General features: G+C 44.1%; 2 protein-coding genes across 5 annotated transcripts in view; one reads left to right on the forward strand and one right to left on the reverse strand.

The window, feature by feature from the left end:
• Positions 1–2,577, reverse strand: part of STX6 (syntaxin 6) — a 38,447-nt gene extending 35,870 nt beyond the window's left edge. For 3 of the 4 annotated variants that reach the window (XR_005062074.2, XM_037021118.2, XM_017657070.3), the window contains exon 1: positions 2,294–2,577. Coding sequence is in view for 3 of the 4 variants with exons in the window: in XM_037021118.2 (XP_036877013.2) it covers positions 2,294–2,328 (35 nt within the window). In the remaining variant the exon portion in view is untranslated. The remainder of the gene's footprint in view (positions 1–2,293) is intronic. The other variant, XM_017657062.3, reaches the window with a different exon arrangement.
• Positions 2,578–2,703: 126 nt separating this feature from the next.
• On the forward strand, positions 2,704–22,324 carry LOC108395059 (major histocompatibility complex class I-related gene protein). Its single transcript, XM_073217731.1, is given in 6 exon segments — positions 2,704–2,814; positions 19,253–19,372; positions 19,710–19,836; positions 21,051–21,169; positions 21,172–21,301; positions 21,945–22,324. Coding segments are annotated over 6 exon segments (987 nt in total).
• Positions 22,325–25,517: the final 3,193 nt, after the last annotated feature.

A 25,517-nucleotide genomic window follows, 5' to 3' on the forward strand; every position in this document is an offset into this window, starting at 1 on the left:
ACACACGAGATTTTGAAGACTTAGTGTAAAAGAAATAAAATCTCATTAATAATAAAATGTTGAAATATTTTCAATATATTAGGTTAAAGATGACATTCAAAATAACTTCACCTCTTTCTTTTTATCTTTTAACGTGACTACTAGGAAATGTAAAATGGCGTCTGTGGCTCACATTGTATTTTGGATAGCCCTGATCCAACAGAACCAAGGGCAGAGGAAAGAGGAAAGAGACTAGAAGCAGGAAGATCAATTAAGAGACTCTGTGGTAAGAGTCAAGATGAGGCACAGGCCTAAATTATCCACATTCTCCTCATCTTCAAATTCTAATTCAACACTTACTATGACCGCAAAAAGTTTTTCCAATTGTAACCGTTCCTAATTGAGTTGCCTGTCTCTGAACTACGGTGATATTTAAATCTCCTGTAGCATTCCCTTCAACACTTCATCATTTACCACCTGTCATCTCTATTTAATTTTGGGGTGAGTTGTTTCTCAGAACTATGAGCTTCAGAGTAAGAGCCACAATCTTGGCATCTTTAATTTTTAACACATTGTGCAGTGCATATATAATAATAATTTTAACAAACTGAGAGGTACATGGCTCCCCAAATATTCTGACACACAGTCTGGAGACACCATGTGGTTAACTTTACTTTCCACAGCAGCAGGTGACTGAATGTCTTTGCCTTCGCACACCTCAGGGACATGAGCTAAAATAATGTAAAAGTTAGCCAAGATTTCAGGCCAATGTTCCGATAAAGCAGTATTATCTAATCAGTGAGCAAACATTAGCAGACTGTATTGGATACTATCAAGAAAAAGTCAAGCTGGCAGAGCAATTTAGCATTTTCACAAATTCCCTTAAAAATCAAACCATTTCTGATTATCTCTGGCCTCCACTGCCAGAGATAACCTTTGCAACCTAAGCATTAGGAACTTTCAAGGGAAGAACACACAGCTTTAGCGTTTAAAAATTAACCCCTAAATCAAATCCTTCTAATAAATAACACATTTTCCAGGTAGAGAGCCACATATTACTAATAAATCCACAATTCAGAATTTTAAAGTAAAGTGAAGAAAAACCTTTTTAGGGAAATGTTAAGTATATGAGCATATTTCACTGTACTATGAATAATAAAGTACTTCACCTAAAGTACCATTTAAATTTTCTAAGAACCCTTAAAAAACAAACAGTTGGTCACCTTTCACCATTTCAGAAATCGTTATCTAGTAGCAACTAGTTGCAAGTAAAGGGACACGCATGGTTATTTGTACTAATCTTCTGGGAACTTCATAGTTCTCGGATTTTTTTATATTTGACTTTTAAAACATAAAGCTGACAGGTTGTAACATCAGAATCGATCTTTTTTTCATTTGCTGAATGGCTACAAAGATGATACAACAAATTTCAAGTGAAATTTCTATTTCCAAACAATTGAGCAGTTAAAGATGGAGTCAGGAGAGCTCAGAAAAATAAGGCAGTTCTAGTCTGAAAGGCAAATTAAGAAGAAATGGGGGAAACCTATCAAAAGGCCTGAATGAAACCAGTGAGTTAAAAAGAAAGCACTCATTTCCTTTACCACGGTGGGAAAATCCCAGTTGCTAACGGGAAAGCTCAGGAAAGTTTAGTTTGGCTGATTTCGTTGTTTTCCTTCCAACATCATCACTGAAGGACTGCTTTCCTCCCCTCACATTACTCAGTAAAAACTCCCCCACAGAACCGAGTTTTTCTCCGGAGCCCGGCGCCCCCGCCTCCCAGCCTGCAAACGTGCTCAGACGCCTCTGGGCATGTCATGGTCTCCCCAGTCTGCAGGCGAGCGCTCCAAACTCAATGGACAATGGGAGCTCACCCCCGTCAACGCCAACTACAAAGCTCAGGAGAGCCATTTCCCTTTTCCTGCCCAGATGCTGTTTTGCCTCCTTCGAAGCAGGGCCGGTGCTCCGGCAGAGCCCCAGTTTGGGTTAGGACGCTTGTCTTCCTCCCCACCTGCAGTGCTGCTGAACCCCTCGACCCCCAAACCAATAAGTTGTATTGTAGTGCACATGCCAAGGGGCCCCTCTCCCCAGGGGCTTGTCTGCGGACACAGGTTTCACAGTCCAGGTCCTACCTGCACTGTGATCAAGTAGTACCTCCGGACGCTGGGTCACGGCCCTCAAGACTAAGCCGTCCCCACGTCCCACCCCAGACTCAACCTGTCTCCCCAGCCCCTCCAGCAGAGAGGGCGGGAAGGGGCGGGAAGGCAGCACGGCCACCTCTCCTTATCCAGGGTAGCTAGCACTGGGCGACACTTACCCTTTCACCACAAAGAAGGGGTCCTCCATGGACATGGCTCCCGGCCCCCGGCCGCCTCACGCCTGCTCCGCACCCTCCGATCCTCCCTCTGCCCACCCCACCGGCCTCACGCAGCCGTGGGCGCCTCAGCCTGGGGGACCCACAGCGGCGGGCGCGCGCAGGCCGGGGTGCACAGGGCCGCCGCGGGTCCAGCACCCGGTCAGCTCCGCAGATGGAATCCGTGACTCGGCCGCCAGCCCCAGCGGCTGCCTCCTCCCCCGGCTCCTCCCTGAGCGTCCGGCCGGCCTGACCCCGCCCCCGAGATCCTCGCTGCGGCCAACCACCAACGCGGTCCGCCGCACCACTTCCGCATCCGTGTTCACGTGATTGTTCTGGCCCGCCCCCTCGCGGGCGGGGCTTGTGCACGCGTCATGCGACGCCGGAGGCGGGGCTCCGGGACGGGAGGCGGGGCCGCTCTTCTCCCTCTTGCCCCCTCGGGCTTCAGGGAAGGAGCTGCTTGTTCACACATAGGAAGGCAGTTTGTAAGTACCTGGGTTGCGCAATCCTTTCACCTTTTCTCTACTTCTAATACTTGATCCTAGTAACGTGATTGTAAATCCATTTCGTCCTCGACTTACAATAAAGTGTGCTCATATGCATTATCTGACTATGACAATGATTCACAACGCCTTAATGTAGGTCTTTCTATGTGTCTGGCAATACGCTAAAGACCATGTGTGCATTATCTCACTATGCTTGAGGGGAAGGTATTAACTATACCCATCTTGTAGATGAGAAAAGCTCAGAGAGGTTTCAAATTGTCCTGTGGTCACACAGCCTGGACAGGGCAGGGCCACGGATTCTGTGCACTTCCATGGGACTGGGGTGTACTTTCTTTTGCTGTGCGTTCTACAGGTAACTGGTAAGGTAATTTTTTCATGCAGCATTTGGTGCTTCCCAGGAAGGATTACCTCTAAGGAACAAAGAAGGGGCCAGGTATGGCAGTTTCCTCTCAGCTATGGTTCAGGAGCTCTTCCAGAGAGCATTTCAGTCCGAACAATTAGCCAACTCATCTGTTAGACATGCTATGGGGTTTGTGAACTTAAATTGCTGATTATCATTGTGCACTTACTTGTGTCAGACACAGTGCTGTGTGATCTCAGTTGCCCTCACAATGAGGTTATTAATGTTATTATCCACATTTTATCAGTGGGAAATTTGAGACTTAGAGGTTTAAGTGACTTGCCCAGATCACCAGTCTTTTTGGAGGTGGAAGAATCCTCAGAGCCAGCCAAGCCTGTTTGAATCCGGGTTCAGTTATTCAGTTCCTCATCTATAGAACATGAACAGTACTATTTAGCTTATGGATTACTGTGAAGGTTAAATAAACATGTGTGTAAGCCTCAAGGCACCACTGGACTGAGGTAGTGTTGAGGAGTGTCCTTGAGAAGATGTGACCTCCAGTTGACCTGGGAGCTTGACCCTGGCAACCAGAGGCTCCTCACCACCTACCCTGTCCTTGGAATATAGGTTCCGCCTGCCTTCCCTGCTCCCAGAGGCGGCCCCAAAGTCACAGCCTTGACATAGTGATGTGGTTTTAAGACCAGTATACATGACTGAACCCAGTTAAGGCATCTATAAAACTGTTAAGATTTGGCAGGTGGATGCAGAGATCTACTCGTCTTGTGTTCACCCAAGACAAGCCTCCTATGTAAGTTCCCTTGCTTCTTAAACCTGCTACCTACCAACCGGGGGTGGCCCGCCTCTTTCTTTGGTTTCTCCCTGCCCTCTGAGTACAGGGCCAGTTTCAGATCACACCTGGGAGGCTTCTGCAGAGCTTGTGAAGCAACAGGAAGTAAAGTCAGGGAAAGCAGTGAGGAAGCTGCTGTGGTCATCCGGCTGTAAGCGAGGAGGACCGGACCTGGATGACAGCAATTGTGGATGCAGAGGAAGGAGTCAATCTGATAAATGTTTCCAAGGACAATCAAAACAAAACACCTAGGTGTGAGGAGAGATTGGACTGGATTAGGGAAGAAAGAGGTGAAAGCCAAAAACTTCAGGCTTCTCTGAGGCCCTGGAGGAACAGTTGAGGTCAGATGTGGGGAAAAGAAACTATTGGGAGAGAACTGTTCAATTTGGTTATGGATATATTGAGATGGGACAGCCATCTTTCATTCATCAATGAACACATGCAAATTGAGGGGCAGAGGAAAATAGTGATTAAGAGCCATACTTGGAGGCAGATTACCTGAATGCAAATTGCAATTCTGCTACATGCTCACTGTTATGTCTCTGAAAAGATGCTTAATCTCTCACTATCTTCAGCCTGGGAAAGGGATACTGTATGCCTTTCTCATCAGTGTCACAAGGATTAAATGAATTGATCTGTGAAAAGTGCTTAGAAGATGGCCAAGAGGAAACTACTGGCGCGTGTTGAGGGCCTTCTATGTGACTGGCACTGAGGACACAGATGCATAGCTTTGGGCCTTGCCTTCAAGGAACTCTCAAGCACTTGGGGAGACAGGCCTCAGGGAAAGGGAAGCTGTAGTTAAAATGCAAGTAGAAACAAAGGAAGCTACTACTTCTTTCTGTTCTTTGTTTGTTTAGTTTATGTAATTATTTATGTCCCAAGTCCTGGCATAAATAATTACTCAGGAAGAATATTTAGCAAAAAGCCATCTCCTCCTATTCCCTCAAATCCCCCCAAAAAAGAAGAATCCAAAATTCTTATGAAGTAAAAAATCAAAACAGTAGTTGCCTTGGTGGTAGGGGATATAGACTAGGAAGGGAAACTTTCTGAAGACATATAAATGTTCTGTATCTTGTTAAGAGTATGGGTCACACAGTATATGCGCTTGTCAGAACTCATCTAACTGTAACACTTAGATTCTGCTCATGTTCCTGGAGGAGGCTAACACTCCAACTCAGAGTAGAGTCCTAAGACAGCATCCAGGAGAACCGCTGGCCCCTGAGTGAGTCTCCACCGTTTGGAAGGGTGAGTGATGGAAGCAGCTTACTGGAGTCCTGCAAGGATCTTGTGCTGAAATAGGGGATGTCAGTGCAGAGAATAGGGCACAGGCCACCAGGCTATAGATCCTGTGAGAATGAGGATCAAGGATGAAATCACTTCCTATTGCTAAGGATGCCAGATAGACCTGAGTTGCCCACTCCCACTAAAAGCTGTGGGAGTCCCATGACACCCCTACAAGGGGATCTCTGCCACTCTGAAATGGGCATAACAACACCCAACCTGCTTCTGCAATAGGTTGTTTTAAAGATCAACTAGGATATATGTGAAGGCATTTTGCAAAGTATAAGATACTATGTCACCTTAAATCCTTTTTCAAAAGTAATTAAAAATTTTTTAATTGTGGCAAAGTACAGGTAACAAAATTTACCATCTTAACCATTTTTAAGTATATAGTTCAGTAGTGTTACGTATATTCACATTGTTGCTCAACTCATCTCCAGAACTCTTTTATCCCATTCATTGACTCCCTATTCTCCCCACCGTACCTCCTCACAGCCACCATTCTACATTCTGTCTCTATGAATTTGATGATTCCAAGAACCTCATGTAAATGGAGTCCTATAGGATTTGTCTTTTTGTGACAGGTTTATTTCATTTAGCATAATGTCCTCAAGGTTCATCCATGTTGTAGCCTGCATCAGAATTTTCTTCCTTTTAAAGGCCAAATAATATTCCATTGTATGTGTAGACCACATGTTGTTTATGCATTCATCCATCAATGGACACTTGGGTTCCTTCCAACTTTGGGTATTGTAAATAATGCTGCTATGAACATGGGTATACAAATGTCTCTTCAAGACCACTCTTCTAGTTCATTTGGGTAAAACCCAGAAGTGAAATTGTTGGTCATATGATAATTCTATGTTTAAGTTTTTTTAACCCTGTTACCTCATTTAATCTGCATAACAAAATCATGAAGTGAGTACTATCATTATTCCCATTGTAAATATTTGGAAACTGAGGCTCTAGGAGTTTTAAGAATTTTAAAGGCACTGTTTTTAGTGTTTTGAGGAACCACCAGACTGGCTTCCACAGTGACTGCACCATTTTACATTCCCATTAACAGTGCACAAGAGTATCTCTACATCATTGCCAACACTTGTTATTTTCTGGGTTTTTTTTTAGGAATAGCCATCCTAATGGATGTGAAGTGGTATTTCATTGTGGTTTTGATTTGCATTTCCCTAATGATTAGTGATATTGAGCATCTTTTATCTGCCTATTGGCCATTTGTATGTCATCTGTGGGGAAATGCCTTTTGAAGTCCTTTATGCATTTTTTAAGTTACTTGTTTTTTTGTTGTTGAGTTCACCCTAAATCCTTTTAGAAAAAAATACAGAATAAGGGAGGAAACTGTAACATAGATGTTAGGTATTATGCTCTTCATTATTAGTCCACTCTTTTTAAAACCCTGATACATATATTGCATGTATTGGAACACTGGGAAACATCCACTCATGGCCTCCATCGATCCTGCAATGGCTGTCTACATTTCCCAGCCCCCATCACAGGAAATATCCATACATTATTACATTATGTTTTTTTTTTCCTCCCTTGGTTGTTACCAACATCCTTATCCTTGCTTTAAAATAAGTAAGGAGGAATTCTAGTCAACTTATATATCCAACAATAGGAAGTGATTAACAATTTATAAAATATCCATTCAATGGTCATTAGAAATGTTTAAAAGTGTGTAATGACATATATAGAAAATAGGAAGGCACAAAATTTTATATATGATATGATTTCAACCCTGTTCACTTTGACATATAGGAACATTTTTATAAATAGAAAATTTTTACATATAGAAAAAAAGAAATGTATTTAAACTTTGACAGTTTTCTGCCATGAAATGTTTACTTGCATAATCAGAAATACAAAAAATAAGAAAAGAAAAATTGAAAAAAGAGAAGTAGGGAAGCCAAGAGCTAGTAGTTTTAAATCCTTTTTTAGAATGAGGCAAGGTAGTAATGTATGAATGAATGCATATTGGTGAGTATTCAAAGTTAAAATATATTATTGGAATTCAGTAAATTTCTTGACACAACAGTGGATTTGAACTAGGAAGGCAGGTATGACCTTCACCATCCTCCATGAATTTGTAGGTTACACAGAGGAGCAAAAACCACAATCCTGTTGGTAAACTGTTGAATAATAGTAATAGTAGTAGTAGTAGGAACAATTGCTAACACTTACTTACCATGTACCTGACATTGGGCTAGTGACGTACGTGCATAATCTTTAGAAGTGGCTCCAGAATTTCCACATGGGGCAGGTTTTAGAATGTATCTTATTTGGATGGCAGGTCTAGGAGGCTTGAACTGAGGTTACATGGTAGACCCACGGCCTTTTCTTAAATTGTAAGCTATTTGGAGATGGCTCAAGAGAGCTGGTGGTGATTAGTCCCAGTGAGTGACAAGTCACCTCTTGGTTCTACCACTGCTGACCTCATTGAACCCTCACAACTCTGTAAGGCAGATACTGTTACTACTCCCATTTCCCTTATGAGAAATCTGAGGCTTAGAGAGGTCAATAATTTGCCAAAGATCTTGTAGGTAGGAAATGGCAGAGCCCCATCTGAAAACAAGTTTGTCTTAGACGCATTTTTTGCCACAGTACTCTACTGTCCATTTGTACAAGCGCTAACCTTACCCAAAAATTAGCAAATGAATTTTACCTAAGCACAGAAAGTGGCTCAGATCAGATTTCAGAGATGCACACACCTACTGTTTTTTTTTTTAAATAGCCAAGAGGAAACTACTTATTGACCACGATTAATTACATTATGTTGAAATATTTAATGAACAAGATCTTTTGCTAATTCGTTTATCTTTTGATTTTTGAGAATGACTTACCCCATTTGCAAATGGTTCAGATTCTTCAGAAGAACCATAAGATACATATAATAAATCAGACATTAAAAAGCCAAAGACACAATGAAGGGGATCCAGTGAACAAAATAAGCACAAGCCACTCTGAAAAGTACAGCCTAAGATTCACAGAGAGACAGTTGCTCAGAGGGAGGGCTTGTTCTTCCCAAGGAAAATGCACGGGACATTCCCCCCCCACAATGCTTCCCAGCTTAGTGAGGCAGTTTTCACTCGTCCGTCCTTTAAGATCTTGATTTTTAATGAATCTATTGATTTAAGAATTTAAGTACTAGTAAAACTATGCCATTAAAAAATACATGTTGACATTGGGAAATTGCTAGGTAAAAAATAAGTTACAAAATAGTATTAGGATGTGAAACTCTTCTTTTGGTAAAACTATATATATATATATATATATATATATATATATATATATATATATATATATAGAGAGAGAGAGAGAGAGAGAGAGAGAGAGAGAGAGTCATAGGAGAAGCACTGAGAAGACATATATTAAAATGTGGCTTTCTCTGAAGGGCAATTTTTCTCTTATTATTCTGTGGCTTTTTGTGTGTGTGCTTCGGGTTGCCTGGATTGTATTTGCTAATTTGCAATTAGAATGAAATCACTTAGAAATGAAAGGCATGGTCACCATCCCTATTTTTTAATGTAACAGAAATTCAGAGGAACAGATATATTGCCATGGAGCTCCAGTGCGAGTGAGAGACCCCTGGGACTGTTGGGGGCCCTGGGAGAGGCACACGGTGCTCCACATTTGTTAAAGGAGAGAAGGAAAAAGGAAAGGAAGAAAGAAATACAAAGATCTGAGAAGAGAAGGTGCGAGGAGCTGTTGAGAGGTTGCCAAGTATTAACTTCATTATTTGGCTTCTTTTTTTTGGGAAGGGGATAGATGGAAGACATACAGTCTTCTATTGCTGTTAACAAATCACCACAAACTTAGTGGCCTAAAACAATACAGATTTATTCTTTTACAGTTCTGGAGGTTAGAAGTTAAAAAGTGGGTCTTGTGTGGGCAAAAAATCAAAGTATTGGCAGGGTTGCATTCCTTCTGGAGGGCGTAGGGGAGGATCTCTCCTTCTCTTTCCAGTTCTAAAGGCTGTCTGCATTCCTTGGCTCATGTCCCCTTTCCAGCAATGAATCATTTCAACCTCACTTCCATTGTCAGATCTTTTCTGACCCTCTTGCTGCCTTCTTTTCAGGACTCTTATGATTACTTTGGGACCCACCAGATAATCCCCCATTGCAAGACTCTTAATTTAATCATATCTGTTAAGTCCTCTTTTCCATGTGATATAACATTTTCCAGGTTCTGGAGATTAGGATGTGGGTATCTGTAGGGTGGAGAGGGGACATTATTCAGCCTACCGCAGAAGGAAACCAGTATGTATAGATCTGCTACCTACTAGGTGCCTCATAAACAGAATACTTCATCTAATACTCATCTAATAGTTCAACAACCTTGTGAAATATATGCCAGCATTTGCTTTTGCTTTGGAAGTTGAAGAAACTGAGCCTCAGTGCAATTTGGGATTCTGCTCAAGGTCAAGTAGCTGGGATGCAAACCAAGGGCCCCAAACTGGAGCTCAAGCCAGCCAGCCTCATGGCCCTGCCTCCATGCATTTCTCCCACTCACCTCTACTCCTTGTTCCTGTCTGAGCCTATCCCCTAGCTCCCTGGACAAGCTTAAGCTGTTATTTCTCAACCTCTCATGCTCTCCTGATGACAGTGTAGCCACAGCTTGATCCAGGGGATTGTTAAACCAAGCAAGGGAGTAGCTCCCCTCAGAATCTTCTTTCAGACCTTTTTCTTATCCTCCTTTGTTCAATAAGCCTTTTTTGAGCTTATTGTGCTGGGTGCTATAGGGAAGATAGACCTACGTTTAAAATGACAGGGAAGTGTAGGTGATAACATGCTATATCAAACATATGGACTGTAGGATTGGAGGAACCCAGAACAGGGAGTTTCGAGTCCTAGGATCTTTGTGTGAATCTCTCTTGTCCACCTTGGCTGAACTCTAAGTTCCAGGAAGAACCAAAGGCTTCTTTTCTTTCGAGCACCTTGAGAGACCAGGTACTTGTGTTCTCTGTGCCTTGCCCGTAGCTGTGTATGTGCACAAATACACAGCATCATTATTTAAAAGTTGGGAACAGGGTCAAGGCAGGCATGCCAGAAGAAGCAAGCGGAGTGTGAGACCAACAAGGGGTTAAAAGTCAGGGTAGAGGGCCACGCTTTCATTGTTTCTCTCTATTCTGCCTAGCCACTGATGACACTGAATCTTTGTGTTTTTATTGGCAGAGGCCCCTCAGTGTCGCTCAGTTGCTAAATCACTGAAGAGCCAGGGGAAGTATAGGTCCTAGAAAGTCAGCAGGCACCTGCCAAGCGTTGCAGTTAGAAGAATCCGAAAGCGAAGGCCTCTAAGGAGGCTGAAGGTTTCCCTGTTACCTCCCATTGCTCATTAACAGTGAAGCACAGTGATGCCCGTGGGAACCCCAAATTCTCTTGGCTCTAAATTCCAAAGTTGAGGCAGACTGGGGAACAGCTCGTCTTCCTAAAACTTGTGATGAAATGATGAAGAAGCTGGGGCAGGGAAGTGTGTTTATTAAACCCAGGACTTGTAGGAATGATGGACGAGCTGAACAGTTTTCCAATTCATGTGTGTACAGTTTTGATGTCATTCACCTCCTGAGGGGCCTGGAAGCCATTCAGGAAAGACCCTCCTGGTAACTTCCTCCCTTTCCTTCTGAGCATTGCTCCTCTTCTTTTCTGCTCATAGCCTTTCTGTCACTTTATTTCTTCTCTTCACTAGCTTAGGGAATCTCATGGGGAGGTGGTCAGCGTTTCGGAGGGATTGAACAGTGGAGCAGACGCGTTGTTGAGACTTATTTATGATTTTCCTCCTCACCACAAGCCCCACCTGCCACAGAAGACTCCAGAAAGATAAAACCATGGTTCCGGAATGGCTTACTGGGTGTAAAAGGTATCAGCTAAGTAGAACAAGGAGTTTTTCATTGTTTAGGGGCTCATGTCCCTGGGGAAGCAAAGGCCTCCTCTTGTCCCAAATGCATGAGAAGACCCATGGGCTGCAAGCACCAGGCTTCCTTCCCTAAGCAACTGCTCACAGAGCTAGGAGCTGGCATTCCTGAGCAGGTTGGCAGCAATGTCTAAAGCTCAGTCTGGGCCAGCACTGTGGGTGGTGACTCATGAACTTGACAGAAATGAGCTCTTTTTAATCATCTGTGTATTAATGCCATGAATGTTAGTTGATGGTCTACTATGTGCCAGGCACTTTTGGGGATATGACAGTGAACACCACCGACGTAGTACCTGCTTTTATAGACATTTAATGCAGAAGAGTGCCACCATTCAAGTCAGAAATGGGAAAGATTAGGGGTTCAGGTAAGAGACAGATGCTGGAGGACGAAAGGAGGAAGGGGGAAAAGGGTGATATTTCTAGAATAGAAGTTTAAAGCTTATATATATCACCTGCTTTTGATCGTCAAAGGGTTTCCCAATAATATGACCACAGTCTCCCCTAAACATTATCTTCCATGTGATGGTGTAACTAACTCTTGTGGTGGGCTGGGTCTCTGCCTCCCACTCTTTCACATTCCTACAATGTCTCTGGGAGTAGCTATGTCCCTCTGCAGTATGGTTTTCCCGGGATGGCCCTTCTTCATGGTTCTGACCCCCACTGGGCTTTGGTAACACTATTTGCTACTCTAGTGACCGCAACCTTAGGGGCGGTAACTCCAAAATCACTTCCAGCGTGTTGCTTTCATCGACTCTGGAGCCTGCAGGAGACTCCTTCTTCCTTGTACTCCCAGAGCTCCTGTTCACAGTTCTATGGCTTTCTATTTGCAAAAGTCTTTTCTTTGAGGCACTCCTTAAAGGCTGGGAAAGATAGCATTTTTCTCTTCTGTATTTCCCCGACACTACCTAGTGACCAATAGGCACTTAATAAATGCTTCCTGAGTGAATTTATGTGCTAAGGTAATGTCCCTAAGAAATTGAAATTAGCAGACTGTGTGCCCAGAAAACTTGGGCAGCAATAATGACTAAAAATTCACAACTGTGATTTTCTGTAGTTGCAGAATTTGTATGAAAAAAAAGGAAAGATGTCTCATCCTGTTTTTCATTCTGGCCTGTGTGAAACTGTGACCCAGTGATGGGGGTGGGTATAATTAGGCTAGGGGCATGTGTGGGATCTCCCTTAACCATATGTGGTTTGTGTGTTTAATCTTGAAATAACCAAGGTCAGTCTCTTGAAATATTACCCATAATTCTGTGGATGTATCCGTCTGTTTCACAAATGGTGGGGTCCTTCACAAAGACTGATGGTGGATAAGCACCCTAAATTGCCAACCCAGGTAGTGTTAAAGGACATACTTGTAGATTATCTGCTTAGAAATGACCAAAGATTTCAAAGAGTTAACATGAGAAAATATGAGCATTTGCTGTAGCCTTTATTGGACTTCAGTGTGTTTCCATGGAGCTGTTGCCAAGGTACATGCCATAGAAATTTCTCTGAGACAATGTTCCACTCCCCTAAGGCCCTCTTCTTCTTGGTTGACATTAGATCTATCTAAATCTGAGAAGTTCAACAAATTTGTAGATTTTCTTCTGGTTAGTTTGGAATATCTGTTTATTCTTACTTAAAATTCATTGACCTCAATCCTCTTACCCAAGAGAATTTCTAAGAACTGGAGGGAGGGGGGCTAAGTTAAAGATCAAGCACATGACTCTTTAAATACTTGTTTTTTGAAACCCAGATTGAGGTTGATGACAAAGGACATTCTTTCTGATGTCTGAATTTATATTTATTGTAGAAAACCTTTCAAGAGTACACATATCAAATCACATTTTGTTACAACTTCAATGAATCATTTAAAAAGAATAAAATTCATAAAATTGGAATCCTTCTGGGAAATATGAGACATATGGTCATTGTTATATGCAGAGAAAAAAGCCACCAGAGCTAATTTATTTGTGCTCCGGAGCTCTACATGGCCCTTCGTGGTCTCCCTCCTGTTCCTCCAGCATTTGCACATGTGCCGTCTGTGAGGACCTAGGCTTGCTGTTCTGTCTGGAAGCTTCTTCTCCCAAGGCTCGCCTCCTCCCTGTGTTCACATCTCTTCTCAAATGCCACCTGCTCAGAGAGACCTTTCTTGGTCCTTCTGTCAAAAATATTAGCTCTCTTCACACTCTCTCTCCTTCCTCTGCTTTATTTTTTTTTCACAACCTTTATCACCACCTGATCTTGTATTATATATTTATCTATTGCCAGCCTTTCTTCTAGAAATTAGCTCAGAGGGCTGGAACATTGATGTGTTCACTGCTGTATCCTTAGCAGCTAGGACTGTGTCTACTGGATACTCAGAAAAGAAAAACACTTATGCAAAAGGAGACAGTGATAACCTGCAAAAGGTTAGCCTCAAAAAAGTAGCTAAAAAAAAATCACACTGCTACATTCAGCACTTTCAGGCCCTCAGTAAGTTCCTGTAGATAGACAAGTTGGTAGGGACAGGCAGTTTTTGCTGTGCATAGAGCCACCCACATTTCTGCATGGTATGAGAAGTGTCCAAAGGTCCTCTTAACTAAAAATATCACCATCCATTCCTCCCTCATTCCCACGATGCCTCAAATTCCAAAGAGTGGTTCCCAGGAATCATAATCATGTTGACTGTACTGAGGCATTGGGCTCCTTGGGAGGGGCAACAAATAATTGTTGGCCTGGTTATCCAATCAGGACCCACAGCCCACTTGCAGGATGAACTGGAGTCTGAGCCCTGAGGGGCAAGGAAATCTGGGACAGTGAGTCATCCTTGACACAAGGGGGCAGAAGAGAGCACTGATGACAGGGCGAGGAGCCTGGAACACAGCCTGGGATGGGGAAGTGTCCCTGGGTTAAGACCAGTTGGGTAACTAGTCTAAGGCAGAGACATCACATTTTAGTGTGATTCCTGCTCCTCCACTTATGGATTCTAAGCAATCCATAATTTTCTTCACCTCTCTGTACCTATTTTCTGCCTGCAAAATGGGAATCATAAAACCTATATTTCAAAGAGCTGCTGTGAGAAGTAAATGAAACTCAGTGTTTTTCAAGGGTTTAGCATGGCACCCAACACATGGTATGCAGTCACTAAGCCAATGCAGTTCTAATGGTTATGATTCAGATGCTATTTCTCTTCTCCATTCATTGAAGACTCACTTTCATGGAAGGTTTGTCACCTCCTCCGTGGAGTATTTCCAAATCCCTTCACATGAGAGTGGGGTCTCTCCCCTGAGCTGGAGCACTCTGCCTCTTTGTGGCACTTACTGCTGGCTGCCATGTGTTATTGCTCTGTATTTATGTGTATATTTTATTTATGCTTAAGTCCCCCAATAATGCTGTAAGTTCCTGGAGGAAAGTAGATTTGTTTTTATCTTCTTAACATGTAGATACCCAATTCCTTATACACAGTAGATACCCAATAAATACAGACTGTCCCCTCGGATGAATACCTGAAAACGTTTGATCAATTATTTGATAATCCAGTGATTTGCATAACCTTTTGTAAAAATGGCCCAAGTAGTTCATTTACAGGTTAGAGGGAACACAATCTAGGACATAAAGCAGTGGACACCACGTCTGGTCTGAGAGCTGCCTGCTTGAGCGGTTCAGGCTTTCCAGCAACGTCCGTGAGGGATGCGTTTGACTGGCCTGGACGGAAGACCAAATTCTAAACTGTAGATTTCAGTTTAGTAAGGGAGTTGATGCTGACAATCTGTTCATGGAAAGGGAAGGAGAAACCTAATTTCATAATTTACATCGCAATAAAGAATCGGAAGATTAGACTGAATCGTATGAAATTGCCATTTTGGTAGAACCAAAATGGTCAAATATAAGTCTTTTCAAATGATTCAGCCTTCATAGTTATACTAGGAATCTGATCATCCAGGGAACATATCTGCAAGGTACAGATTCTCACAATGTCTAGGGTACCATGGGCTTTCCTCTGTCTTTTCTGTTCTGTTCGGAGATACTGACTTAACATCTGTCAGCCAACTTCCCATCACAGCCGAGGGAGCGTCGTGAAAGCCCTACTAAGGGGCAAGCGTGACTTGTGCCTGTGGGCCCACCAGATGGGCTCGTGGCAAACCAAGGGGCGCGGGCTGCGATGTTCTGGCACAGAGCCATGCCGTGGCAGCCGGAGGTGGGGTTGTGGATGGGCAGATGACAGCAGACGGAGGCCAGCCATTAGGGGCAGAGCAGGGCTGCTGGAGAACAACTGCTCTGAAACCAGGAATTAGACTGAGATTGAGGTTGGGGGAAGGGACATTACACTATGCTTACACAGTTCTGTCAACAGTGTATTTCTATTTACCTCTTATACATTCCAGATAACACAGGTTTTTATGAGGTTCTATTTTTATAAGTGAAATTATATAAACTGTAAATACCATGGTGGAGATGATGTCAGTGATACTCAGAATAAATCCTCCCCTTGAAAGGTAATGCCCCAAGTTGTTAATACTGGGTAGTACCTATTAGCATGTAGACCACGGATGTCATAAAAGGAGCCACAGATTCCAAGGCGAGGTCTCTACCAATCCAGCTTAGCTGAGAAACACTGTCTCTTCTTTAATTCCTTCTTCCTTCTCATTTGCCATTCTTTGCCTGGAATTTGATTTCTGTGAGGTTTTCTCCTATGAATAAGCATGAAAGCAATTCCTACCTATTCCCTCATGCCCTTGGGTTCAGCCACAGGCCTTCTTACTGCTCCTGGACCATGTCAAGTGTATCATTTCCTCAGGACCTTCCTACAGTCCCCCTGCCTGGACTGCTGTCCCCCAATATCTGCCTGGTTCCCTCGCTCCCTGCAGGCTCTTGTTCAGAAGGTACCTTCTCTGGGAAACCTTTCCTATCCATTGCTGTTTAAAATTGTATTGCTTAAAAAAATGAACAGTGGGACTATATCAAACTAAAAAGCTTCTGTATAGTCAAGGACACCAGCAGTAAAACAAAAAGGCATCCTACATTATGGGAGAATATATTCATAAATGACAGATCCAATAGGGGTTGACATCCAAAATATATAAAGAGCTCATGCACCTCAACAAACAAAAAGCAAATCATCCAATTAAAAAATGGGCAGAGGATCTGAACAGACACTTCTCCAAAGAAGAAATTCAGATGGCCAACAGGCACATGAAAAGATGCTCCACATCACTGATCATCAGAGAAATGCAAATTAAAACCACAATGAGATATCACCTCACACCAGTTAGAATGGCCAACATACAAAAGACAAACAACAACAAATGCTGGTGAGGATGCAGACAAAGGGGAACCCTCCTACACTGCTGGTGGGAATGTAAATTAGTTCAACCATTGTGGAAAGCAGTATGGAGGTTCCTCAAAAAACTAAAAATAGAAATACCATTTGACCCAGGAATTCCACTCCTAGGAATTTACCCTAAGAAAACAGGATCACCGATTCAAAAAGACATATGCACCCCTATGTTTATTGCAGCACTATTCACAACAGCCAAGATAATGGAAGCAACCAAGTGTCCATCAGTAGCTGAATGGATAAAGAACATGTGTACATATACACAATGGAATATTATTCAGCCATAAGAAGAAAACAAATCCTACCATTTGCAACAACATGGATGGAGCTAGAGGGTATTATGCTCAGTGAAATAAGCCAGGCAGAGAGAGACAAGTACCAAATGATTTCACTCATCTGAGGAGTATAACAACAAAGCAAAACTGAAGGAACAAAACAGCAGCAGACTCACAGACTCCAAGAAGGGACTAGCGGTTACCAAAGGGGAGGGGTGGAGAAGGGCGGGTGGGGAGGGAGAGAGAAGGGGATTGAGGGATATTATGATTGGCACAGATGGTGTGGGGGGATCATGGAGAAGACAGTGTAGCACAGAGAAGGCAAATAGTGACTCTGTGCCATCTTACTACATTGATGGCCAGTGACTGCAATGGGGTATGGGGGGGGGTACACAATAATATGGGTGAATGTAGTAACCATATTTTTTTTTCATGTGAAACCTTCATAAGAGTGTATATCAATAATACCTTAATAAAAAAAGAAACTGAAGGAACAAAACAGCAGCAGACTCACAGAACCAAGAAGGGACTAACAAGTTACCAAAGGGAAAGGGACTGGGGAGGGTGGGTGGGAAAGGAGGGATGAGGGGAAAAGGGGTCATTAACGTGCCCCCCTCCTAACATAATGTAGGGGGCGGGCATGGGGAAGGCAGTATAGCACAGAGAAGACAAGTAGTGACTTTATAGCATCTTACTACATTGATGGACAGTGACTGTAATGGGGTATGTGGTGGGGACTTGATAATTGGGGAGAATGTAGTAACCACAATGTTGCTCATGTGATTGTATATCAATGATACCTTAATAAAAAAATTGTATTGCTTAGTTCTCTTTGCAGAGCTTTATTTTTCTGCATTAGACTTTTTAAAAGGCAGGTTATATATTTCATTTATGTTGTATTGTCTGTCTTCTTCCCTCCTCCTATTAGGATGTAGGCACCAAAGGAGCAGTCATTTTTATCTGTTTGATCTGTTGTGTGCTCAGGGCGTAAAACAGTGCCTGGCACAGAGGAGGTGTGCACATTTTGTAGAATACACAAATGGATACTAAGAAAGTGTGAGAACTAATGTTCATGACTTGTTCTTTCTTTTGCCTCCATCTTTAAACAGTTGCATAACCTTTCCAGATGTGGAAAAATAGGACTATTGCAAAATGGGCTGCAGATTCAAGCATATATACCTTTTGCAGACTCCAGACTGATTGTTAAGTCAGATTTCAGCCATGCTCCCCATTCCCCACCCTGCCCTTTATTTAAAGTGTTTTTTGATGTATAAATCCCAGGTTTAAGAGATTCATATTCATGTCAACATATTTCATTATTTCAAAGTAGAGAAATAAAGTGTTTGCCAATGATTTAATTCATAAATATTTAGGAAGGTCCTACTCTGTGCCAAGCTCCCCATGGTAGGTCTTGCAGGATATACAAAGGAAAAAAACTAAACTTCAGTTCTGGAATGTCTTAGGATCGAGAAATAGATAGAAGGTTAGCAAAGATAAAGAGCATAGAAGGCAGAATATGGTGACAATTGGTCTGGGGATAGAACTCGTACTTCTGCCTCCATCCCTAGCTTTTGCTTTCATAAGAACCAATACTTTTATGAGGAGAGGCTCTTATTCCTAACTTCAGAGGCTCCTACTGTGTTGCCCCCCAACCCTACATCCTACCCCCCATAGGAAGGGAAAGGGGGAGGTAAGAGGTCAAAGCAATGCAGAGGGGCCTTGTGGGCCCTAAGCTCTGCCCAGGCGCGGAGCACACCGGCCTCCATCTTGCTCAGTGCTGCAGCGGACATGCAGGATTCCACCTCGAGCGAGGGGTCTTCGGGGCTGGGATACCTACTCTGATGCCTGCCAAGCTGCCTCCACCCCAGCCGGAGGAGCAGGGAGGGAGGAGAGAAATGTTCTGCTTTTACAGAACTGGTGCAGTCAGGTGGAAGGGGCCCCGGCAGGCCTGGTTCAGTCTCAGGGAATTCTGTCTCCTATAAAATTAAGGTAAGGGTACCCTGGGCTTGGGGTGGACAGCTCTAAAAGACAGTCTGCACATTATGAGTTCTTTCAGAAACACATTTAGAGAGAAGAAAACCACAGACAGATTTGTATACACAAAAACAACCCAACCATTTTGTGAGCACATTTTTAAGGATTTGCTATTTTCTTCTTATATATTTATAAATGACAGGGAAGGAGACAACATCATCATTAAATGGTATTCAGTCTGGAGAATGGGAGCCTCATACTCACCCAGGATTCTCCATAGTAACAAGGGCCAAGTTGGCAGATCCAGGTGCCAGAGGAGTTCTTAAAGGGTGTGAGAGCACTGGGTTGGGCAATCTAGGAAGACTTTGGAGAAGTGGTGTCTAGTACGACCCTTGGGCAGGCAAGGTTAAGTCCCTGGATGTGGCCATGGCTGAGGGCTCACTCTGGTTCTCCCCTATCCATATCCTTCCCCACAGAGTGAGGAACCCATGTGCTCACCTGTGTCTGCAGTTCTCTGCCCAAGTAACTCGGGACTGCTTAGGTCTACACAGCCCTCTTCCTCTGGCCCATCCCCCTGTGGCTGTGCTATGCTGCTGGTAAGGGCTCTGCTAGGCCCAATGGGTGACCAAGAGGTATTGTTTGTCAATGGAGTTTGACCGGGAGAGCAGGGTGTCAAAATGTGGGCACAAGGCCCTTGGCAGGGCTGGGTGGGACCGGGGTAGACAGAGAAGGTGGTGGGTCTCAGGCCAAGGGCCAGGGGCTAGAGGACACAGGCCAACTTTTTCTGTGCCACCACATTCAGGTTCAGAATGTCACAATGTCTGAGATTTATAAATTTGAACTTGGCCTTTGAGGTTGTATTAAGGGATATTTGCCAAGGTAGGAGAACAGATAGTATGTAATAGTGTGTTAGCTTGATTTATTCCTTTTTAGTATTTGGATCTCTGGTATGTGGGCCTCCTTTGCCCTCCTTTGTCAGATGTCAAGGCTAGTCCTGGGAGTATCTCTGGAGATGGGTTTGATGACTGGGAACAATTTGGATGGGTCTGGGTGGCAGAAGGTAAGAAAACCAGAGGCTTGGAGTGGGCATTTCCAGATGGCAGCGAGCAGAGTAGGGCAAGATAGCTGCTGTCCCTGCAGGCCTCCTCTCTGCCAGCGCTTCGGCATGGCATGCAGGGCCCTCCTTCTCAGCCTGGGCTCCGCTCACCTCCCAGACATCATCTTTCCATGTCTCCTCTGTGACACCTGCTGTGCTCCAGCTGGCTTGAGCCATTGGTGCCCTCAGCATGCCATGCTCTCCATACCTCCTGCCTGCACACATGATTTCTGCTCTGCTCCCACCACCCTCCTTCCTGAGTCCCCTGCAGACCCTTTGCCTGCTTACCTCCTACCTGTCTCCAAAATCTCCCTTAAACTATATTTTCTCTGGAAAGTCTTCCCTGAGGGTCCACGCCCCATGCCAACCCCATCATGACACCCATCACACTCTGAAATGGCCTTGTCTGTTTCCACCAAGCCATAAGCTTCTTGGATGAGCTGAGAGAGGATCAGTGTGGAAGTGGCAGAGAGGTTCCAAATAGTTGTGTTTCAGTTTAGTTTACTTTCGACTCTTAGTGGTGATCACAATTCTTATAGTGGTATTTGGGCAGAAGGAAAAGTGGAGAAAGAATAAGAAAACTTTGACAGAAGATGTTTGATGTAATAGAAAATATGCTGTGCTTTTAAAACATTTTTTCTCAAGAGGTCTGGGTCTTTATGTGGATTCCCTCTGACTGACCTGGGGAAGGTGTGTATGTGTGTGTGTGTGTGTGTGTGTGTACATACACACGTACACGTTCACACACAGGGGTGGGGAGGGAGCCCTCACTTACCCAAGCCTTTGTTGATAAAACAAGGTGAGTGGGTGTATCAGGGTTTTCAGCCCTTAGGTGTCCTGCAGGGGCAGCTCCCTGGGTGGCTAGTGAGTGGTCCCGGGTCCTTCCCCTGTGCACCAGTGCAGCAACGTCCACTGAGAAGTTGAGAATTACCTGTAAATTTTCATCCTAAATTTCCCAAACCTGAATAAAAAGAGCTCCAAGTCTTCTAGAGCTCTTAAGTCCCCTTGCAGGCCCCAGTTCCTGGGGCTCTGTGATTCTGCAGGAGGAAGTAGCGGCTGGGTCCTGGGAGGAGTGGGTGTGGCTGAACGCTGAGCGCTCATGTAGGGCTTAAATGGAAGGGAGCTTTGAATCTAGATTGTCTGACCCTAAAAATCTTCCCGCTTTGCCTCCTCCCCAGGGACTCACTCTGAGATATTTCACCTGGGCCTTTCAGATCCTGACCATGGGATCCCTGAATGTATTTCAGTTGGATATACAGGCTATCATCCCTTGACCACATATGATGATGTGTCTCTTGGCAGAAGGAGCTGCAGGTCCCATGGTTGGCAGAGAACCTCATGCCTGATCATGGGGAGAGGAACACTCAGCTGCTGAGGGGCTGGCAGCAGGTGTTCAGAGTGGAACATGCAGGATCACTGCGTGTCTCAGGTGGTGCATGCCACAGGGATGCATGTTCTCTCTCACTAGCCCAGATCCCAGCATGCAAGCAGTTGCTGAGTTGCACTGTTTTGGCACAACCTGGACAATCTGGTTGAGGGAGCTCAGTGCCCTCCATCTGCTGTAGGCACCTTCCACATTGTCTGTCTCTTCCCCAGTAGCCTGTTGTCCTTTGCTGCTATTTCCCACCCTCACTCAGGCTCCTGACCTGTATCTTCTCCTTTCCCATTCTAAATTTGGCCCTTCTGTCTCACTTCCTGGTGGCCAGCCTTAGTGAGTTCCTTGTTCATGCATAGTCACCTACTCTGTTAACTTCCCACGGGTATTTCTGGCTCCTGCATATCTCTCCCTCCTCTGCGACACTATAAAGCTTATCAATTAATCACTTCATTATAGTATAACTCCCCAAATGAATCATCATGCTGCTATGGTGTGCAGTAGGTACTCTGCAATACCTGTTGACAGGTGGTCTTATATCATAGGAACTGGCTGAAGACTCAGTGATGCCCTGGCAGGCCTGTGGGTGATGTGTTCTGGGGCAGAGGATGCCTCCAGCCATGCCCACAGTCCTCACCTGGGCACTCACCTCCATGTCCCTGTGTAAACCCCTTCCTGATCTGCGTGTGTGTTCTAGGGGTTCACACGTACCAGAGAATGATTGGCCGTGATTTGCTGGAGGTTGGAAGCACTGTGGGGTTTCTCCAGTAGGCAGGTGACAGACAAGATTTCATTATCTTCTATAAAGACAGCCTTTCCTGTATAGCTATAGAGAATGTGGCTCACATCATCAGGTGGGTGCAGGAGGTCAAATGGCATGAGTTACTATATCAAAAGAATTAGCTGAAAGAAGAATGTATTGCCTGATTAAGGAGATTCCTGGAGTATGGGAAAGACGCCCTACAAGGGACAGGTAAAGAGGAGGGAGAACACCTTTCTCCATATCCACAGACCCTTGGGTTTATTATAGAACTTTTTATAATCTGTATTCACCTAATTACAGTCACCCTATTCTGAAATCCATCTTGTTATTTGGACTGGGGTAACCTGTAACTCCCAATGAAAACTTGGCCCTAGTTACTTTTTATCAGCATGTTGACAGGAGTCAGCAATTCCCCTTGCCTTGCCAAAGTGGAGTACCTCCAGGGACACCTACTTTTTTTGGGATCCTGTGAGACAAATCCTTCCACCTCTTTTCACTGATAAGTTGGAAAATACTCTAGTATCAATTCTTATAAGCTGTTTAGTAACCAAGGCTCACAACACCAGTATGAGCGAATATCTGGACTTACAAAGAAGACAGGGGGTCTTTGCTTTACTAAATGATTTATGATAAGATTTACTGAAAGGACTTACCTTTCAGTAAAAAATGCATCTTATACATTAAAGGTAGGACTCAATTGGTCAACTTTTAGTTAACACAGAACTTTTCACTTAGAATCTTATTATTCAGAATGAATTATGCCTGTCTCTTGCCTAGACATAATGTGTATTTTCCCCAGGAGTGATATTTAATTGTGGGACTTTGCAGAGCTGGGGCAGGCCTGCGAGGAAGGCATCTGGGTCACAGTTTTCTGTCCAAGGGTTTTGGAGGCAGATGATGAGCTTGGGCTTCTGCTCCCCCTCACTGACTGAATAGCCATCTTCATTTTAATGTTGCAGATAACAGAAACCTACTCAAACTGGCTTAAGCACAAAGGGGGAAGCTATTTGAAAGGCAGGACTCAGGTCAGTGTGGGGACCCAAGGAATCAAAACCAAGATTTGAATGGCTTTCTCCATGAGGTGGGGCTTGGCAGCCAGCATAAAGCTCGTACCCTGATATCACCACTCCAAAAGTATGAGCTTCTTTCTAGCGCTAGTTACAAACAATTTTTTTTTACAGAGGACTCTAATTGGTCTGAGTTGGATCATGTTCCGCCTCTTGGACAAATCACCGTGACCATCAGGATAAGTTTCTAGGGTTGGCTGCGGGTAACGGTCCTGGCAAGGACTAACCGGTACACTCAGTGATTTAACTGAGGAGAATTCAATAACAAGATTATTTACGGAGCTACAGTCAGGAGTGAGGAAACTAGTAGGGGATAGTGAAGTCCCTAGAGACGTGCAACAGAGGGAAGCCATCATACCCCCAGATCTGAAGGGGCAGGGGGAGGGACCATCGCTACCAGAGGCCAGCAAGGGCTGGCACCCTGGAAGAAGAGCCTTCTAGCAAGAGCTGTGGCTGGGGAGGTAAACGCTTGCTGGCAGATTTCACTGAGGTGGCTGAAGAACTGGTGCTTAGACCCACAAGACCACTTTATATGCTGTAGGTCTCTGTTTGCACATTAGATGTTATTATTGTTGCCAGACAAGACTATCTGACAGCTTAGGATCTTGTTGAAATCTAGGGCCAACTTGGGGCTTTATGAGACCCTTCATTACTAAGGTATTTTGGGCCGAGGCTGGGCAGCTATGAGGAGGGGCCCTGTCTCCATTACCTAATCTTACTGGGATTATATGGCCTTTGTCTGTCAATATAAGAGAACCCCCTAGCTGGCCTGCTGCTCTCGGTGAATCCAGCATTGTGGTGAAAGTAGGGAGCCTGAGACACAATTGCTATGAATTGGGATTTGAGGGTTAATACTAATCATGCTGATTCTGGGGTGAGGAGCTCTTTGGAAAAACAGAGGGAACCTGGGCCCCTGGGTTGTGAGGAATTTGATTTCAGTGTATCTGCTCTTCCACCCAGCCTGCTTCCTATCCAACATGAGTGACCTAATGGGGGTCTCAACCCTTTGGCGAACACCCACTCTTGCAAAAAGATCTGGGATCAATTTCTTACAGGCATTGTCAAAAAGCAAAGCCCCTCCTGGTGCATTTACATTTTATTGTTAATGTTGGGAAGCCTTTTTCTCATAAGTGTCATGCCTCGGGAAAAAGAGAGGAAAAGTATTGTTGACTTGAAGGTTCTCTGCATCAGGTGGCAGATGGCAAGGTGGGGTGAGGAGGTGAGTCTTAGAGATGAGCAGGGAGCAGCCCCTCCAGATATGTCATCGGGCGGTACATCTGGCGGTACATCTGGATGTGACCCAACTTAGCAGGGAACATTAAAGACAGCACCGTATGGAAAACTAGCAGAATAGTTGTGAGGAAGCAAGGGCACAAATGGGCAAGTCCCTGTTGTCCCTGCTGGAGGCCCTCTGTGATACAAATTTCTGTAGCTACCTCAAGGGCATAACCACGATGTGATCTATTACATATGTTTGTATCTGATGATAATCACTGTCTTAGTCCATTCAGGTTGTATAGCAAAATGCCCCAGACTGGGTAACTTATACACAATAGAAATTAATTTCTCACAGTTCTGCAGGCTGGCAGTCTGCAATGAGGGTGTCAGTATGCTTGGCTGAGGGCCCTGTTCTAGGCTGCAGACTGACTACTTTCTGGGTCCTCACATGGTGGAAGGGATCTAGGGAGCTCTCTGGAGTCTTTTTTTATAAGGCACTAATCCCATTCATGAGGGCTCCACCCTTACGATTTAAGCACCTCTACAAGGTGCCACCTCTTAATATCATCACTTTTGGGGCTTAGGATTTCAACATGGGAATTTGGGGGGGACACAAACATTCAGACTAGAGCAATTGTGAAAGTGCCAGCCTGAGTACACAAAGCACCTCCGAACCAAAGCAGCACTGAGATGGCTGTGATCATCAATTTTCACCAGCACGGAATTGAGAAAAGGGAGGGCTGAGCTCTCATCTCTAATCTGCTAAATTATTTATCAAGAACAGTCACACATTATATAGCTGCTTTCCTTTTCTGTGACTCATAAATGTATTTCAAAAGTTAACAGTAGATGATTTCAACACACTTTCCAAATACTCAAAGCTATAAGGCTTGTTCTGCTCTAAGGGGGCAGAGCATGGCTCAGTTTCACGTCATCGTTCTAGTAGGAAGTACACAGTAAAGAAGTTTGTCATTGATGGACCCAGATTCTAGGTCATTCATGGTTTTAGATGTTTCCTGCAATGTAGAAACTTAATTGGGAAGTCCAGTTGCTGCTAAATTCTAATATTTTATGCTAAGTACATACTATGCTTCTGTCTAACTTTACTTCTTCCTAGAGTCCCTACTGGTTAGAATAAATCTCAACTTTTCCAGGGATTACAACGTTTCTCTGCAAAGCTCATGGCTTTTCCCACCCCACCACCTCAGATTTCCATGATCTG

The sequence above is a fragment of the Manis javanica genome, chromosome 11 (genome assembly GCF_040802235.1).
Source record: "Manis javanica isolate MJ-LG chromosome 11, MJ_LKY, whole genome shotgun sequence".
NCBI classification, from domain to species: Eukaryota; Metazoa; Chordata; class Mammalia; order Pholidota; family Manidae; genus Manis; species Manis javanica.